Genomic DNA, 19,435 nt, shown 5'->3' with positions numbered 1-19,435 from the left:
TAATGTAACAAAATATGGAAAAAGTCAAGGGGTCTGAATACTTTCCGAATGCACTGTATATCAATATTCTAAAGGTGATCTGATTAATGTTGATATTATTAGCTATAAAGTTACCCCATGAATAGGTACTTTGTAACCGACTGTCCCAAGGACATCTCTTGGATGGATCTTTCTTATCCTCACCCCTGACACGCCGTAACCTAGCAACGCGGGAGCAAGTGGAACCAAGATGTTACTCTCCGTGGAACATGTCTTTGCGGATTGAAAGGGGGCCGGATGAAGCAGCAGCAGTGGTGACTAGGGATAACATTCTCTGCCCTTCCTTCATCAGTTGTCAGAAAATAACACCTTTTGTAATAGTTTAGGGTAAAAAGAAAAGAAGCAATGGGAAGATGCCTGTTTATTATTAGCTAGGTTTATTTGTCAGCTAATGAATGAGTCAAGATTCGATAATAAACTATTTCATTCTAGTGTTGTGTTGGACTTCGTTTGGACGATTCATTTTGTGCATGGGCCCGTAGCCAGCCGCTCCCCTGTACCTATGCAGCACATCTGATACCATGGACTGTGTAACCTTGGGGTAAGTTGCCATAATCGTCGGGATGAAAGTGTACCCTTCTGATGAATTCCGTACAGATGTTGTCGGATAACTTGCTACATAATTTAGAGAGATTTGGCATTTTCTATGAATAGCTGGATGACTTGCTAGCTTAGCTAGCTAACTCACGTTACTGTACTGCACTGCCTCATTGGTTTGTCGATGTGGTTCTAGTATTAGCAATCTAAGCGAAAAGCGTGAGCAAAAGGAAGCCCAAGACAGCTGTATGTTACCTATGTACGTTAGTACGTTTGTCAATAAGAGTGGCACATACTTATTGTAGCGTGGTTCTAGTAACCAAGTACTAGCTAGCGAAAGAGCTGCCAAATGACTAGCTAGTGACGAACATCAGCTGCTACTGTGTTAGCATACACAAGCGTTAACGTTAGCCAGCTAGCAACTGTAGCTACTGTATTGAAGCATACATTAAAATGTCATTACAATACTTTATTGTAATTTAAAATGCACGTTCAGTTATTTTGAGCAACACTAACTTAACTCCAGCTTTGTCTTTGGAATGACAGTGGGATTTTGCTACTACCATTTTTGTACAAGTCAAAGGGCTGGGGTTATGACTGAGGTTAATGATCTTTGAGGTATCTTGGGTATGCCTATTCATGTCCAGTTTATTATCCGTGACCAGTCGAGAATCTAGTGACCAGCAGCCGACCTGTGACTCCGAGGAAGATGCCATGGATGTGGGGATGCACACCTTCAACCACACCCATATGAGAAAGGCATTTCAGCTGATGAATGACATGAGGAGGTAGGTTGGTTTCACCCCTGCCTAGGGTCCCCTTTTTTCATCACTGAAAATAAGCCATGTAATGGCCTTTGTAAGATGTTGATATAACCCAATGTCATTATACACAGTAATAGCCAACACATTATACATAATGGCCTATCCTTGGCACTGAGTAGCCTACTTTGCAATGAATGACCTAGTACTACAGTGACCTCTGCACACAGCTGGAGCACTTATATCATTTTTACATTTTAAAAATAATAAATAATAATAATATGCCATTTAGCAGACGCTTTTATCCAAAGTGACTTACAGTCATGTGTGCATACATTTTTACGTATGGGTGGTCCCGGGGATCGAACCCACTACCCTGGCGTTACAAGCGACATGCTCTACCAATTGAGCTACAGTCATTTAGCAGACGCTCTTATCCAGAGTGCATACATTTTTTTCTTTCTGTTGACAGTTATTTACAAATCATCAGTATGATGTTGACAGTTATTTACAAATCATCAGTATGATGTTGACAGTTATTTACAAATCATCAGTATGGTGATTTGGGAAAACACTGTTCAACCATCATCTTTTGTGTTTACAGTAAGAATATGCTGTGCGATGTTCTGTTGGTGGCGGGAAACGTAGAGGTGACAGCTCACAAATTGGTGCTAGCCTCCTGCAGCCCCTACTTCTGTGCCATGTTCACAGGTATTAGCCTTCCTACAGTTCATGGTAAATAGACTGTACTGTATACGTTTATGTGTATAGCCGTGGGTCAAGTGAAACATGTTGTGAAAGTGAAGCCCACTTTATTGTGACAGTGAGATGATTGTTTTCCTCATGTCACATAAAACCTTCTCAAGTGGGTTCTCTCACTGTGTGTGGCGGACAGGGGACATGAGTGAGAGCAAAGCCCAGCAGGTGGAGATCAGGGATGTGGATGGCCAGACACTAAAAAAACTGGTGGACTATATCTATACAGCTATGATTGAAGTAACTGAGGACAACGTTCAGGTGAGCTACAGCGTCCCTATCTGTGTCCTCCGACATGTTTAAGTGGAGTCAATGGATTCTTTCATGTTGCTTTGGCATTCCTTCATTGGTCTCTTCAGAATTAGACTTTTTATGTGGCATAAAGTTGTCTCCCCCTCCCCAGTCCATTCTCTTTCTCCAGCATTGACAGTCTGCTCCTTCATTCCTTGCTGTCAAGGCCAGGGTTTCAGCAGGCAGGGCTTTTCCTCTTATTATTGACTCAGGAAATGTGCATGAAGCGAGAGGAAATCCTCTCAATGTTTGCAACATGCCTGCTTTGTGTGCGTGTGTGTTTTAGAGTGGCATCCAAGCCTTGTCGTAAGACTGGATCATTTTTAATTATGTGTGTGTGGTGCTACGGTACTGTCGGTGTGGGCTCTCTCAGAATGTGTGGGCCACAACTGCTGAAAACACCCACCTATAATAGTCAGCCTGCAGCTCCCTGTTCAGACCTAAGCGCAACAGGCCAAAACAAAATCACATGCCTAAATTAAAGGAGAGCCTAGCAGAGTGACCTAGTTTCTGTGTGCCTGCCTGTGTGGGGATGTGGACAAATGGGAGCGCTGGGCTCCCTGTAAAAGCACAAAATAGTACTGAAGGACTGGCAGGCTAGAGGCTAATAAACCAGAGAAGCCAAATGTCTCCTTTAGAATTGACCACTGTGTACCACCAGTACACATTATTCCAGTTGTCCGGCTATAGTCTGAGAGCCAGGGCTGCAGAGTTCTCCTGTAATCCCTGCTGTCTCTGTTTTGGGTTTTTCCCAGCTTAAGCTCATATCCTAGTAAATATGTGGCTGTTTCTGACCCTTTGTCCAGTGAGTGGCACTGACATCATGGATCATGGCCCCCTGTAGATAAAGTATGGGCTCCATTTGGGTTGCCCTTAATTATGGTATTAACTCTACTCTGGAATTGAATTGAAATGAGTCTGCCTCCCATAGATTCCTCAAACCACTGAATAGTATTAAAATCCTCTGAATTCTAATTGAAAACGTGGAGATTTGCTTGGCATTAGAAATGAATGACAAGGAGAGCATTTTCCTGCTATGTATTCTATTAATTGACCTGATGATATTGTCTTGTATTGGGCCTGCCTTCTCTCTGATGGCTGATCTGAGAGTGTCCAGTCTCCTGCTGCGTGTTCTGACCCCTGTGTTGTGTCTCTGTAGGTGCTCCTGCCTGCAGCCAGCCTCCTGCAGCTGATGGACGTGAGGCAGGTGTGCTGCGAGTTCCTGCAGAGCCAGCTGCACCCCACCAACTGTCTGGGCATTCGAGCCTTTGCCGACCTCCACACCTGCACACAGCTCCTCAACCAGTCCCATGCCTATGCTGGTGAGTGGAGCCCCACCTCACTTCTAGGTTTCACCAGGCAGAGAGAGTAAGCTTAGCGGAGGGGATGGAGAAACTGCCCTCTGTCTTGGTCAGTCAGTACCAACAGATTGCCGTTAAAAAGCATACAGTGGGTATTTATGACAGACTACTTTGAGCTTCAAGTGAAGGGAGTTCTTGACTCAGACTGCTTTTAGAAGATGTGACCCACCCTGGTCCTGTTTTGCATGGACATTGTTCTGCGCAAACCTTGTATCCCATCTAAATGTCAACAGAATATCAAATTTGACCTTACATTGTAGAGACGTGGTAAACTGCTGGGGCTTGCTGGCCGTATGCTGATAACCTTTGTCATTGCTCAGGGGTGTAACGGACCATGAACAGCCTAGTTGTGTTTGTGTTTGTCTAACCGTGTGCTTGTGTTTGTTTAACAGAGCAGCATTTTTCCGAGGTGATGCTGGGAGAGGAGTTCATGGGCCTGTCTCTGCAGCAGGTGTGCAGTCTCATATCCAGCGACAAACTCACCGTGTCCACAGAGGAGAAGGTAGGCCAGCCACCAGAACATCCCAAACCAAACCCAAACACCCCTCTGCTTCCTTTCTGTTCAGGGACACACTGCAGGCTCATATCCTATCCTAAGTGAGGACTACTTTATTTCCCATAACTATGGAAGACAAGTGCACACCGGCAACTCACCGTGACAACATAGTCCCCGTCACTCACCGTGACTAGAGTCCCCGTCACTCCCTCCTGCTGTAATAGAGGACCAGAGTGACTTACCACAGAGAGAAAGAGAGCTCGACCTGAGCTGTTACTGTTGCTACTACTGCTGCTACTTCTGATACTGCTGTTACTGCTACTGTTGCCACTGCTGTTGCTACTGACAACAGACTCCTCATCACTCACCATGACAACAGACTCCTCATCACTCACCGTGACAACAGAGGCCCCAACACTCCCTCTTCTTCAACCCACATGTACACAACAACATGACACCAGTCCTGTCTCTATTATCTGGCCCCCCGTCTCCTGTCTATCCAATCACAGCTCTGATCCTATCTATCTTCAGGGAATAGAGCAGGAGAGTGGAGGAGCAGGTTGGATGAGCTAGAGAGAGGGATGGCAGATGGCTGTCTCAGTCTGTCTTCAGATAAATGAGGGGAGTCACAGCACCAGTTACATTCAGTTCCTGTTCCCCTCCTGGTAAATGTAATTAACCCTTTGTGTTCTCTCTCTCTCCTCAGGTATTTGAGGCCATTGTTGCTTGGATAAAGCACGACAAGGACGCTCGTCTGGAGCACATGCCAAAGCTAATGGAGCACGTTCGTCTGCCACTACTGTCCAGAGATGACCTAGTACAGGTGGGTCCTACTGTCCAGAGATGACCTAGTACAGGTGGGTCCTACTGTCCAGAGATGACCTAGTACAGGTGGGTCCTTCTGTCCAGAGATGACCTAGTACAGGTGGGTCCTTCTCTTCCAGAGATGACCTAGTACAGGTAGGTCCTTCTGTCCAGAGATGACCTAGTACAGGTGGGTCCTTCTGTCCAGAGATGACCTAGTACAGGTGGGTCCTTCTGTCCAGAGATGACCTAGTACAGGTGGGTCCTTCTGTCCAGAGATGACCTAGTACAGGTAGGTCCTTCTGTCCAGAGATGACCTAGTACAGGTGGGTCCTTCTGTCCAGAGATGACCTAGTACAGGTAGGTCCTTCTGTCCAGAGATGACCTAGTACAGGTGGGTCCTTCTGTCCAGAGATGACCTAGTACAGGTAGGTCCTTCTGTCCAGAGATGACCTAGTACAGGTGGGTCCTTCTGTCCAGAGATGACCTAGTACAGGTGGGTCCTTCTGTCCAGAGATGACCTAGTACAGGTGGGTCCTTCTGTCCAGAGATTTCCTAGTACAGGTGGGTCACTCAGCACCACCATTCACCTTGTTGTCACATAGCATTAATAATTAATCAAGCACCCACATGCTCCATCATACAAATCAAACTGTGATATGTGAAAACCCACTGCATTGTTTTATTCCAGATGGTGAACTTGACAGATGGTGAACTTTGTGCTTGTTTCGTGTGTCTGTATTGCTCACTGTGCTGTGTCCTGTGGAGCAGATAGTGGAGAAGGAGGCCTTGATTAAGAACAACAACTCCTGTAAGGACTTCCTGATCGAGGCCATGAAGTACCACCTCCTACCCGCTGACCAGCGCCACCTCATCAAGACCGACCGGACACGCCCACGCACGCCTATCAGCCTGCCCAAGGTCAGACAACACATGCATCACACACACACACACACACACACACACACACACACACACACGTTTGTTTTACTATCCTTGTGGGGACCAAAACATTTATTCCCATAAAAAATCTTATTTTCCTTAACCTAACCTTAACCCCTAACCCTAATTGTAACCCTAAACCTAACCCCTAAGCCTAAAATAGCATTTTTCCGTGTGAGGACTTCTGGTACCCACAAGGATAGTAAATCCAAACCACACACACACATTACTATCCTTGTGGGGACCAAACATTTATTTCCATTCAAAGTCCTATTTTCCCTTACCCTTACCCTAACTCCTAACCCCTAACCCTAATTGTAACCCTAAACCTAACCCCTAAGCCTAAAATATTTTTTACTTGTTGGAGCTGGGAAATGGGAGGGAGGATGTTCCTTATATTACTACCCTTGTGGGGATTTCCGGTACCCACGAGGAGAGTAATACAAGGCCAAAAACACACACACAAAGTTATTTATACCCTCTGACTTTGACATTATCTGAACCAACCGGAGCCCTATTGTTGTGTTAGGTGATGATAGTGGTGGGTGGGCAGGCTCCTAAGGCCATCCGTAGTGTGGAGTGCTATGACTTCCTGGAGGACCGCTGGTACCAGGTGGCTGACCTGCCGTCCAGACGCTGTCGGGCAGGTAAACACACCTCCCTCTGGCCACTACTACCTCTGAAATCACACACTCCTCTCTGACTTGTCTGTTCTACTGGGGAAACCTAAAAGCCTTTAACGTCTCTCTCGCTCTCTCAGGTGTGGTGTTCATGGCAGGGAGGGTGTATGCTGTGGGAGGCTTCAATGGCTCGTTGCGAGTCAGAACGGTGGACATGTACGACGGGATGAGAGACCAGTGGACCACAGTACCCAGCATGCAAGAGCGACGCAGCACTCTGGGGGCAGCCGTGCTGGGGGACCTGCTCTACGCTGTGGGGGGCTTCGACGGGAGCACAGGTACCCAGTCCTTACCCCCCCCTTAACCCTCTTCTCCTCCCCTCGCCCAGTGTTGTGCCCTGCTTTCAGAAGGTACATTAGAGCTGCTTTGTTAAGAGCCTTTCTCCCTCCATCTCAGGCCTGTCGTCAGTGGAGGCTTACAGCTATAAGACCAATGAGTGGATTTTTGTTGCTCCCATGAACACGAGACGCAGTAGTGTCGGAGTGGGAGTGGTGGACGGTAAGAGAAGAATCGTGTGTGTCAACAGTGCTTTTTGTGAGCTTCTCTTCAGTGTCTATATAGAGCTTCTCCTCAGTGTCTATATAGAGCTTCTCATCAGTGTCTATATAGAGCTTCTCCTCAGTGTCCATATAGAGCTTCTCCTCAGTGTCAATATAGAGCTTCTCCTCAGTGTCCATATAGAGCTTCTCCTCAGTGTCCATATAGAGCTTCTCCTCAGTGTCTAGATAGAGCTTCTCTTCAGTGTCTATATAGAGCTTCTCCTCAGTGTCTATATAGAGCTTCTCCTCAGTGTCCATATAGAGCTTCTCCTCAGTGTCTATATAGAGCTTCTCCTCAGTGTCTATATAGAGCTTCTCCTCAGTGTCTATATAGAGCTTCTCCTCAGTGTCTATATAGAGCTTCTCCTCAGTGTCTATATAGAGCTTCTCTTGAGTGTCCATATAGAGCTTCTCCTCAGTATCTATATAGAGCTTCTCTTGAGTGTCCATATAGAGCTTCTCCTCAGTGTCCATATAGAGCTTCTCCTCAGTGTCCATATAGAGCTTCTCCTCAGTGTCTATATAGAGCTTCTCCTCAGTGTCTATATAGAGCTTCTCTTGAGTGTCCATATAGAGCTTCTCCTCAGTGTCTATATAGAGCTTCTCTTCAGTGTCTATATAGAGCTTCTCCTCAGTGTCTATATAGAGCTTCTCCTCAGTGTCTATATAGAGCTTCTCTTGAGTGTCCATATAGAGCTTCTCCTCAGTGTCCATATAGAGCTTCTCCTCAGTGTCTATATAGAGCTTCTCTTCAGTGTCTATATAGAGCTTCTCCTCAGTGTCCATATAGAGCTTCTCCTCAGTGTCCATATAGAGCTTCTCCTCAGTGTCCATATAGAGCTTCTCCTCAGTGTCTATATAGAGCTTCTCTTGAGTGTCCATATAGAGCTTCTCTTGAGTGTCCATATAGAGCTTCTCTTCTGTGTCTATATAGAGCTTCTCCTCAGTGTCTATATAGAGCTTCTCATCAGAGTATACACTGAGTATACCAAACATTAGGAACAGCTTCCTAATATTGAGTGCACCCCCCCCCCCCCTTTTGCCCGCAGAATAGCCTCAATTTGTCGGGGCATGGACTTTACAAGGTGTTGAAAGCGTTCCACAGGGATGCTGGCCCATGTTGACTCCAATGTTTCCCACAGTTATGTCAAGTTGGCTGGATGGTCTATTTTTGATACACACGGGAAACTGTTGAGCGTAAAAAACCCAGCAGCGTTGCAGTTCTTGACACAAACCGGTGCGCCTGGCATCTACTACCATACCCCATTCAAAGGCACTTACATTTTTTGTCTTGCCCATTCACCCTCTGAATGGCACACATACACAATCCATGTCTCAATTGTTTCAAGGCTTAAAACGTATTCTTTAACCTGTCTCCTCCCCTTCATCTACACTGATTGAAGTGGATTTAACAGGTGAAATCAATAAGGGATCATAGCTTTCACCTGGATTCATCTGGTCAGTCTATTAGTCTATTTCATGGAAAGAGCAGGTGTTCCTAATGTTTTGTCCACTCAGTGTCTATAGAGCTGTGTGTTTCTGTGCCTGTGTATTTGTCAGTGGGCGTGTGTTGGTTTCCTGTCTGCGGTTGTACATTGAGCATCTCTTTGTATGTGTTCCTCGTTGTATTCCTCAGTCGGTGTGTATTGTGTTGTACAGGGAAGCTGTATGCGGTGGGTGGCTACGACGGGGCTTCACGCCAGTGTCTCAGCACGGTGGAGGAGTACAACCCAGTCAGTAACCAGTGGGGCTACATGGCTGACATGAGCACCAGACGCAGCGGAGCAGGTACAGACACTCCTCACCATCAACACCCCTCTCCTTATCACAGACTAGCTATCCTACATGTTTAGAAGCAGGCAATGCTACCTCTGTGGCTTGCGGACACACTACACTCACACTGTCAGTGTCCACAGAGACATGGTAACATGGGAGTGCTGTGACTTTAAGTCCAGGGAATGTGGAATGGAGCTGTGCAATATGATATGTGGTATAGGACTATATATAGAGTTGTAAAGGGCTCAACTAACCTCACACACTAACTTTTACTGCCTACAGAGATTCCTGGAAATAGGCAAGGTGTCCCAAGACCCAATGTCTTGTAAATAAAAACATTCTATTGGGATGATATCTCTCTTTCTCAAAGGGTTCTGTTGTGTATTTTCCCTCCCATTCTGTTACGTTGGTTCTGTGAGAGTGTCTCTGTGTCTCAGTGAAGGTTGTTGTTGTGAATGTGATCTGGTGGAGGTCCATAGGCCTCTGTGTGTGAGCCTCCTGGCTCGGGATGTGTTTGAGTGTCCTGTGCTCATTGTGTAGTCTGCTCAGCTGGCCAGAGGAAGTAGCACCAACACAATGCAGCCCCTTGATTCCTACAGACTGCCTGGGTTCATCCAGTACTCTACTGCTAACTAACTTACTGGCAGCAGGAGCTAGGAGGGAACAGCACAACCATATCAGTACAAATAAGACAATACTCACAGGATGTGGTTTTAATGCACTGCCAGTATATGTGTTTATATGGGAATAGATATAACCAGACGTGTGTGTGTGTGTGCAGGTGTTGGGGTGCTAAGCGGGCAGCTGTATGCAGCAGGGGGTCATGATGGGCCCCTGGTGAGGAAGAGTGTGGAGGTGTACGACCCACCTAGTAACAACTGGAGACAGGTGTGTGACATGAACATGTGTCGGAGGAACGCTGGTGAGTAGCCTGATGCAACACACACTCCCCTATGCCCAAATATTCTGCATATCATTGTCTCTAGAGTGTGTGTGTGTGTCTGACCTCTTCCCACTGTGTTCATGCAGGTGTATGTGCGATAAACGGACTGCTGTATGTGATCGGAGGAGATGACGGCTCCTGTAACCTCTCCTCAGTGGAGTATTACAACCCTGCCACAGACAAGTGGAGCCTCCTCCCTACCAACATGAGCAATGGCCGAAGCTATGCAGGTAACCTTTCACCTTTTGACCTTTCATACCACCTTTCAAATGCTTGTCTCTGCGTCCAAACTCAGAACCTTCTCCTTTGAAGAATTAAGACATGTTGATTGTGAGATGGTTTGGTGTTTAATGTGATATGCTGCATTTAGTGTGTTATTAATCTATGTCCTGATGTACCCTGCTATATCCACTCCAGGTGTATCCGTTATAGACAAGCCTTTATGACTATCAGCCCCCGACGGCAGCAGGACCCCACAGCCACAGGCAGCAATCAAAGGGAGCCACACAGACGTCTGATTTCACAGTCAACTCCATGGAATAACACTAGCCTGACAGGTGGCTTGGGAGGGAGGGAGAGAGGGAGACCCCAGCCCAGACAGAGCTCTGCAGAGCAGCGCTGCAGTCTCAGCCCTGTAACTCTAACCGCATTCCTTCCAGGCAGAGCGGGCCTGAGAGAGACATCGGCTTCCATGGTCAAAATGACCCCAAGACTCAACAAAGCTGCCTGGAGCAAAGTGTCTTAAGACTGGAGGGGGCTGTTTTCCTACAGCCTCACAGGGGGCCATTTAGCTACATTAGTATTAGGAGGGCCTCACTCTCCTCAGACTCCTTACAACTGAACAGAGAGGGGGAATAAACTGACCTTGTTTTAAGGGATAGACTAACTGAACTAAGACCAAGAAGGTGGTTGTTGATTGGCCTGTGAGACTGTGACCGTGCAGACACACATTGTGCTAACATGGGCCTCTCAAACCAACCATGAGCTCTGGCAGTGTTGTAGTACTTGAGTCCGACTCGAGTCCTGATTTTCATGACTTGTGACTCGGACTTGGACTCGGAATTGCCTTCTTGTGACTTGTATTTGCACTAGGACTGGATAGGCTACTATGATAAGGAGAATATTAGCAACACTGGGTGCGCAGAGCAGCAAGGGTTCTGTTCCCTAGCAGTGGGAAGGACGTGCCACACACAGCCTACATCAGCTGGTGAGCTGCGGAGGAGCAAGACCGGAAGGCAGGCTCCGCCTCCGATCATTGCCCGCTACACATCGCGCAAGCAACACTCTTGCTTCCCCGTAACCACCAGTCACCAGCTTACTATTTAGCTTTGCCTGGTTAAGAAACACAAACTGCTTTATGAAATATAAAACAATACTAGTGTTGAGTTTAATAGTAAACAACAGTCTAGCTATTTGTCTCTCTCTCTCCCCTTGAGGATAGAAAAGTAAGCTGTCTTTGAATTTGTCGTCTCGCTCTAGCCGCCCACTCCCCCCCGCATCCCATAGCCAGGGATGTATTCATTACGGAAACCGTTTACCGTTTAAGAACCATGGGTGTATTCATTACGGAAACCATTTAAGAACCAAACGGAGCAAACGAAACGGGGAAGGAACTACCTGAATTTGTCCAATAGAAACTCTCGTTAGCATTTTCCGTTTGGAATAAACGGTTTGGAAAAGTGAGTGGCGCAGTGGTCTAAGGCACTGCATCGCAGTGCTAACTGTGCCACTAGAGATCCTGGTTCGAATCCAGGCTCTGTCGCAGCCGGCCGCGACCGGGAGACTCATGGGCGGCGCACAATTGGCCCAGCGTCGTCCAGGGTAGGGGAGGGAATGGCCGGCAGGGATGTAGCTCAGTTGATAGAGCATGGCGTTTGCAACGCCAGGGTTGTGGGTTCGTTTCCCACGGGGGGCCAGTATAAAAATATATATATATATATATATGTATTCACTAACTGTAAGTCGCTCTGGATAAGAGCGTCTGCTAAATGACTAAAATGTAAATGTAAATGAAAAGTTTTGCAACAGAATCGGTGTAATGATTATACCCCTGGTTCTGACAAGTCTCCCTTTAGTTTTCATTCTGCAATAAAAACCTACTCAAATATCAGTGTGGGGTAGCTGAGAGCCTGACTTACCATTAATTTATGTAGTAAATAAGTAGTGAAACACAGGTATTGAGTAGAACTTGTGAGGTAATGATAATTAGTAAGTGAGATGTTTTTTTTAAATGAGGGAGTGGTGATATACTGCCATCTGGTAGCAACTAGAAACAATTGCATAATAAGACCTATAATAAATTGATGGACTAGTGACTCGACTCGTGACGCGACCATTGGTGACTCGGACTTGGACTCGACTCGGACTTCAGCCATAGGGACTCGTGACTTGACTCGGACTCGAGCACAGGGGACTTGGGACTCAACTCGGACTCGAGGTTTAGTGACTCGACTACTGATGTAGAAATGCACTGATGATCAGGTCAGTCTCTCTGTTCTCTATTGGAGACCTATGGACTGCAGGACTGAGGGGCTATGGTCACTACCAAGGTGAAATCAACAGGCTTTCACTCTGTCTGCAGCCTGAGTGGGCCCTCCCTTTTAATACCACCTGGACTACTGGTCTGAAGAACTTAGCAGGCAGACTGGAGGACCAACCTGGACCAGCATTCATCAGGATCCACATGCCTCAAGTACAATTTCCAATTTTGAATCGATCCTGTATATTGGAATTGGCTGCAATGGGGCACCATGTTAATGTAGTGTTTTAAATGCACTGTAAAGACAACTGCAAAGTGATAACCAACATGCTGTCAGTCTCCTCTTGGTGTACTCTATGTGCCATAATGTTCTCATAATGTGTCTGGGGGTTTGTTCGCAAACCTTGTCTCTCTCTGAAGGAGACGTGCCAAATTGATGCAAAACTACTTTAGACAATGAACACCATGTCCAAGAATGAATGCATAAGCACCCTTTTGTTTTGTATAAAGCTAATTTCCTGTAACATGACCAAAAAACTACTTTACAACTTCTGGATCAGGCAAAATATTCTGGTTAACATTATTTCAAGCTCAGCACATCTTTTACCAGGGTTGGGTTAAATTCCATTTCAACTCTCATCAATTCAAGAAGTGAATTGAAGTTCAATTCATGAATTGAAAAATCCTCTTTGAATTAAGCCACGATTAAATGTTCACTTTTTGAATTATAATGAATCTCTTGACTTGAAATGGAATTGACCCCTACTGTCTTTTTCTACGCCTATACTGTCATTTTGTTCACTAAGATTCTGGTATTTTAATTTATTATATTTACTGCACAATTTGTAAGTTTACTATGGTTATGGTTAGCCACCCCAGAGCAATGTTGAAATATGCAGGACATAGGCAACTTGTATAATGTTAAGTATATTAAATATTATATCAAGGTCAGTGAAATATTTTCACTTTTTAATTTTTACTTTTGATTTTATTGTGGATATTAAATTATAGTAAATAGCATTTATAATGAGCGTTGTTGTGTGTACCACCTTTAGAATTCTCTTGAGCATCAGTCCTCTGTTCAGGGAATGGTTCCATTTGGGTACATTGTTACGGTGGTTCCATTTGGGTACATGGTTACGGTGGTTCCAGTTGGGTACATGGTTACAGTGGTTCCATTTGGATACATGGTTGTGGTGGTTCCAGTTGGAAACATGGTTATGGTGGTTCCATTTGGGTGCATGGTTATGGTGGTTCTATTTGGAAACATGGTTACTGTGATTCTATGAGGATACATGGTTATGGTGGTTGTATTTGGAAACATGGTTATGGTGGTTCCATTTGTCATTTTAATGTATAGAAAATCCGCCTCTCATCATAGAACGAAGGTCACCTCCAAATCACCATGAGCAGTTTTACTTTACACTTTCATTGCTACTGAAACTAACCTGGATTTGTATTAACTTGGACTATGCAGCTGACTATGTGAGCCACCATTGTAAGATGTTGTTAGGAAGGTGGATTGGTAGGAGGTGTGTGTGTGTGTGTGTGACTCAGACTGGGAGTATATGAGGATGACATCTGTAGTTGTCAGTGACTTTATTAGTGAATGCCATCAGCTCAGCAGCCGTGTTTGTGGCCTTGTACATTACATTTCAAGCCACTTGTCATACTGAATGTAGGGCTACTTTCTGTATTGGTGGGATTAGTAATACACCACACATTTCTACTAGCTATCTACAGCATATCACTGACAATCCTAGACTGCATCCTCTTCAACCTCTGAGCAGAGTCACAGGGGGAAGATCTCAATTGCATACTCCTCGTCCTCTCTCCTCGTCTCCTTCTCAAAACCCATTGGATGAGAAAGCCAGAGGTCCCTCCCCTCTGATCTTCTCATCCAATGGGATTTGAGGAGACGAGGAGAGAGGACGCGAGGAGTATGCAATTGAGATCTTCCCAGGGTCCCTCTGGAGAGGTGCAGACAAATGTCAGAGCTGGACCACTCAGGGACCTGCACTGAGCCTGCATAAGGACACCAGCCTGGGTCTACAGACAATGGGTGTCAAAAACCCTGTATAGACTTACTGCGTCCATTCCACCCAACAGTCCTCATATGTCTTCAGCTGCTCGGTTTATGACTGACAAAAATGGCCTTGCATTTTAAGTGGGGGAAGTGTGGCCTTGAATCACTGTCTAACAGTGCTGAACATTAACACGATACTGTATGGGATCTTAGGATTCAGTAGGGACTGTGTATTGTGTTAATTTTTATATATTACTGAATAAATATATATGAATATATTTTTTAACATGGATGTGGTGTTGTTTTTGTGAAATAATATAATTCAACAATGATATAGCTCACTAGCAGGTTGCAATACCAAGGTGGGGGGGAGGGGAGGGGAGGGGAGGGGAGGGGATGAAATGAAGCCCCTTTGTGGGGAAAAACTCATTCTGATTGGCTGGGACTGGCTGCCAAGTGGGTGGGCCTATGCCCTCCCAGGCCCACCTAAGGCTCCACCCCTGCCCAGTCATGTGAAATCCATAGATTAGGGCCTAATTAATTTATTTCAATTGACTGATTTCCTTATATGAACTGTAACTCAGTAAAACCTTTGAAATTGTTGCATGTTGCGTTTATATTTTTGTTCAGTATAGTTACTAAAATACTAAATGTAAGTCGCTTTGATAAAAGTGTCTGCTAAGTGGTAATGAGTAATTCAGAAGATAGAAATGAAAGTCTGACTGTATTTGGAGAGCCATATTTGGTCTATAGATGCTCAATCAATAAACTATCAACCGCAAATGTTGATATAAAACAGTGTGCTAGGGTTAGGGTTGAGCTGGGATGTGGACATGAAGCTAGGGTAAGGGTTGAGGTTAGGGTTAGTGTTGAGGTTCTTCTAGGGTTAGGGTTAAATTAGGTGAAAATGTACCTTAAAGAGGACAAGCAATGCACGGGCACATGATCTCTAATTCTATTGCTCCTAGGGATCCATCTTTATAAAAGTTGTTATATGAGAGGTGAGAAAACATTCCCAGAGGAAGGTTAAGGTTAGGGCCCTAGTGAAGGATGTGGTTACGGTTAGGGCCCTAGTGAAGGATGTGGTTAAGGTTAGGGCCCTAGTGAAGGATGTGGTTAAGGTTAGGGCCCTAGTGAAGGATGTGGTTAAGGTTAGGGCCCTAGTGAAGGATGTGGTTAAGGTTAGGGCAAGGATCATGGGCATGGCTTGGTAACCTCTAAGTGTTGGGGTTAGGTTTAAGGTTAAGGTGAGGGCCAAGTTTAAGGTTATGGTAAGGGCTGGTGCCAAGATCAGGGTAGAGCCAAGACCTGGTCTAGTAACCTCTATCTAATGCAATCTTCATGAGTGCTGAGGTCACAGAAAAAAACAACCAGTCCACCTGTCTTCTCAAAACTGTCCAAAAGATGGAGAAAGAGGATCCTACTTCTTATTCCAACCTGTGGGATCAATAGTACTCAATTTCTTTATTGCAAAAACGCTCCTTAGTCTGTCTCTGTGTTAACGACCACCCTTGGTTAGATTCCAACCCTGCTATTCTTAACTGTCCTACTGTATGAGATCTAAATGTGTGTATAGTGTGGTTATGCTAGTGTGGTTGTATCAGCATATCTTTCCAATTTTTGTTTTGCTGATATATATTACTCTGAATTGTTGGAGAACCTCATCATCCTTTGTCTGCTGGAAATGACCCTTTACTACAGAGTTAAACTTCATAGAAGACAGAGTATGTGGTGACAAATGGGATGACATTTATATCATTAGGGTTAGGGTTGAGGTTATGGTAGGGTTAGACTAGGGTTGAGGTTATGGTAGGGTTAGACTAGGGTTAGGTGTGAGGTTATGGTAGGGTTAGACTAGGGTTGAGGTTATGGTAGGGTTAAGATTCAGGTTAGGGTTAGAGTTCAGGTTAGGGTTGAGGTTAGTGTTAGGGTTGAGGTTATTGTAGGGTTAGGACTAGGGTTAGGACTAGGGTTGAGGTTATGTTAAGGTTAGGACTAGGGTTAGGGTTAGGTTTGAGGTCATTGTAGGATTAGGACTCAGGTTAGGGTTAGGGTTGAGGTTATTGTAGGATTAGGGCTAGGGTTAGAGATCAGGTTAGTACTCAGGTTGTGGTTATTGTAGGATTAGGGCTATAGTTAGGACTAGGATTAGGGTTAGGTGTGAGGTTATGGTAAGGTTAAGACTTAGGTTTGGGTTCAGGTTAGGGTTAAGGTTAGTGTTAGGGTTCAGGTTATTGTAGGGTTAGGACTAGGGTTAGGACTAGGGTTAGGGTTGAGGTTCTGGTAAAGTTAGGACTAGGGTTAGGGTTGAGGTTAGGGTTAGGGTTGAGGTTATTGTAGGATTAGGACTAGGGTTAGGGTTGAGGTTGTGTTTGGGTTGCGGTTAGGGTTAGAGTTGAGGTTATTGTAGGGTTAGGACTAGAATTAGGGCTAGGGTTAGGGTTCAGGTTAGTTTTGAGGTTAGTGTTAGGGTTCAGGTTATTGAAGGGTTAGGACTAGGGTTAGGACTAGGGCCACAGCTCAACCCTAACTGCAACACTAACCCTAACATAACCTCAACTCTAACCCTAACTCCAAAGCTAACCCTACAATAACAGCAACCCTAACCCTACCATAACCTCATACCTAACCCTAGTCCTAACCCTACCATAACCTCAACCCTAACCCTAATCCTAACGTAACCCTAACAGTAACTCAAAACCTAACCCTACAATAACCTCAACCCTAACCCTAGTCCTAACCCTACCAGAACCTCAACCCTAACCCTACCATAACCTCAACCTAACTCTAACCCTAGTCCTAACCCTACCAGAACCTCAACTCTAACCCTAGTCCTAACCCTACCATAACCGCAACCCTAACCCTAGTCCTAATCCTACCATAACCTCAAAACTAACTCTAACCCTACCCTAACTGCAACCCTAACCCTTAGCCTAGCTTCGTGTCCACACCCAGCTCAACCCTAACCCTTATCCTAGCTTCGTGTCCACACCCAGCTCAACCCTAACCCTTAGCCATAATCTTAACCCAAACAAACTGTTGCACTTGGGAGTTTGAGCATTTATTGACCATCTAGGCCGACTCTCCAAATAAAGCCTGACAAAAGTGGGTCTTCAGTTTTACTCAAGTGTTAGTGTTGGTTGTGAACACTAGAGGGTAGCAGTAACACATCAAAAAATACAACCTGGCAATGCTCTTTCCCCTGGTAGTGTGACTGGCAATGAATCACAGTAGAAATGTAAATTTTTAGCCTCAGGGATACATTGATCATTCACTACATCTTGTTAAAGATGCACTTGATAAAGCCTGATCAACATGTGCTATGGTAATTCAGGGGCCCAGGGAGATGGATTTATGTGTATCTCTAGCCCCGTTTACACCTGGTGCTAAAATGGGTCCTTTGTCATGATCTTGTCTATATTCTGATTGTGCCCACATTTCCAGAAACGTGTTTACACATGATATTAAAAAGTGTCTGTTATCCATCCACTGTGTCTGTATTGTGACCAGATATCCTGGTCCCTTCTGTTATGCAAATTATTTCACAGCTATTCTTTCAAAATAATATTGATTTATTGTAAGACACATATTGATGTAATCAGTCAATGGTGCCATCTGTCAATGACTTTAGAAGGTGGATAATGATGATTTAACTGGTTTCTCTGTCCACATCTGTCTACACTTGTAAGATATCCAGAGGTGGTCAGTAAGATCTGATCACAATCAGATCACAATGTGTCTTTTGATTGTCTACACCTGCCTGAAAATGTGGGCACAACCAGAATGTGGACAAGATCAGGACAAAGGACACAAGTTAGAAGCAGGTATAAAAGGGGCTTCTGGTGTAATGTATCACTGTTTGAGTTTGTTCCAACTGGGGCCTTGCGCGCTGACCTCTGTTCCCTGCAGACTCAGGAGTTTTTCCACTCTCATTCTGCCGGGTCATGGTCATGGTCACCCCCTCCTCTCACAGACATCTCTGACCTCCATAAAAACACATTCCAGCTCTTAATAGCCTTCACCTGACTCAATGCACTGCAAACCACCTAGTTACTGCATGGATACTGGGCTTTATATGGTGCAGTACATTTGTCAATAAAGATAATGTATTTGTATCTGGTTAACATAACCTTTCCAATCAGGTTGAACCCAAGAAGACAACTTCAGCAAAAAGGCACGTAAATTACAATCTTTATTTTTGTATGCATTTTAATGTATGTTATTACTGATTTTACTTTATCATCATTTGTAAATAAAGGAAAACAATAAGTATTCACAAAAACATATATATATATATATATATATATATATATATACAGTGGGGGAAAAAAGTATTTAGTCAGCCACCAATTGTGCAAGTTCTCCCACTTAAAAAAATGAGAGAGGCCTGTAATTTTCATCATAGGTACACGTCAACTATGACAGACAAAATGAGGAAAGAAAATCCAGAAAATCACATTGTAGGATTTTTTATGAATTTATTTGCAAATTATGGTGGAAAATAAGTATTTGGTCAATAAAAAAAGTTTCTCAATACTTTGTTATATACCCTTTGTTGCCAATGACACAGGTCAAACGTTTTCTGTAAGTCTTCACAAGGTTTTCACACACTGTTGCTGGTATTTTGGCCCATTCCTCCATGCAGATCTCCTCTAGAGCAGTGATGTTTTGGGGCTGTCGCTGGGCAACACGGACTTTCAACTCCCTCCAAAGATTTTCTATGGGGTTGAGATCTGGAGACTGGCTAGGCCACTCCAGGACCTTGAAATGCTTCTTACGAAGCCACTCTTCGTTGCCCGGGCGGTGTGTTTGGGATCATTGTCATGCTGAAAGACCCAGCCACGTTTCATCTTCAATGCCCAAATCTCACGATACATGGCCCCATTCATTCTTTCCTATACACGGATCAGTCGTCCTGGTCCCTTTGCAGAAAAATCAGCCCCAAAGCATGATGTTTCCACCCCCATGCTTCACAGTAGGTATGGTGTTCTTTGGATGCAACTCA

General features: G+C 44.8%; 1 protein-coding gene across 5 annotated transcripts; it reads left to right on the top strand.

Moving 5' to 3' along the window:
- The first annotated feature begins 31 nt into the window (after nucleotides 1-31).
- On the top strand, nucleotides 32-11,674 carry LOC123492839 (kelch-like protein 3). 5 transcript variants are annotated; one of them, XM_045226072.1, is made up of 15 exons: nucleotides 32-580; nucleotides 1,242-1,364; nucleotides 1,942-2,072; nucleotides 2,233-2,354; nucleotides 3,544-3,706; nucleotides 4,138-4,247; nucleotides 4,948-5,064; nucleotides 5,817-5,966; nucleotides 6,517-6,634; nucleotides 6,748-6,945; nucleotides 7,064-7,165; nucleotides 8,866-8,994; nucleotides 9,764-9,904; nucleotides 10,012-10,155; nucleotides 10,343-11,674. In XM_045226072.1, the coding sequence occupies exons 1-15, from the start codon at nucleotides 561-563 to the stop codon at nucleotides 10,369-10,371; spliced, it is 1,797 nt and encodes a 598-aa protein (XP_045082007.1). In that variant the 5' UTR covers nucleotides 32-560; the 3' UTR covers nucleotides 10,372-11,674. The 5 variants fall into 5 exon arrangements, with proteins under 5 accessions (XP_045082007.1, XP_045082012.1, XP_045082003.1 ...); XM_045226068.1 differs by lacking the exon at nucleotides 32-580 and having other exon boundaries at nucleotides 594-1,364; XM_045226070.1 differs by lacking the exon at nucleotides 32-580 and having other exon boundaries at nucleotides 595-1,364; nucleotides 1,942-2,048.
- The last annotated feature ends 7,761 nt before the right edge of the window (nucleotides 11,675-19,435 follow it).

Source organism: Coregonus clupeaformis, chromosome 2 (assembly GCF_020615455.1).
Source record: "Coregonus clupeaformis isolate EN_2021a chromosome 2, ASM2061545v1, whole genome shotgun sequence".
Taxonomy (NCBI): Eukaryota; Metazoa; Chordata; class Actinopteri; order Salmoniformes; family Salmonidae; genus Coregonus; species Coregonus clupeaformis.
This window is presented reverse-complemented; position numbering and strand designations above follow the sequence as displayed.

Bases quoted from the DNA above. Each gene is read 5' to 3' on its own strand.
- LOC123492839 (XM_045226068.1), top strand. From the start codon at position 1,183: ATGATCTTTGAGGTATCTTGGGTATGCCTATTCATGTCCAGTTTATTA. The intron at 2,073-2,232 runs GTAAATAGACTG...TGTGGCGGACAG, and splicing joins TAGCCTTCCTACAGTTCATG to GGGACATGAGTGAGAGCAAA. The intron at 10,156-10,342 runs GTAACCTTTCAC...TATCCACTCCAG, and splicing joins CAATGGCCGAAGCTATGCAG to GTGTATCCGTTATAGACAAG.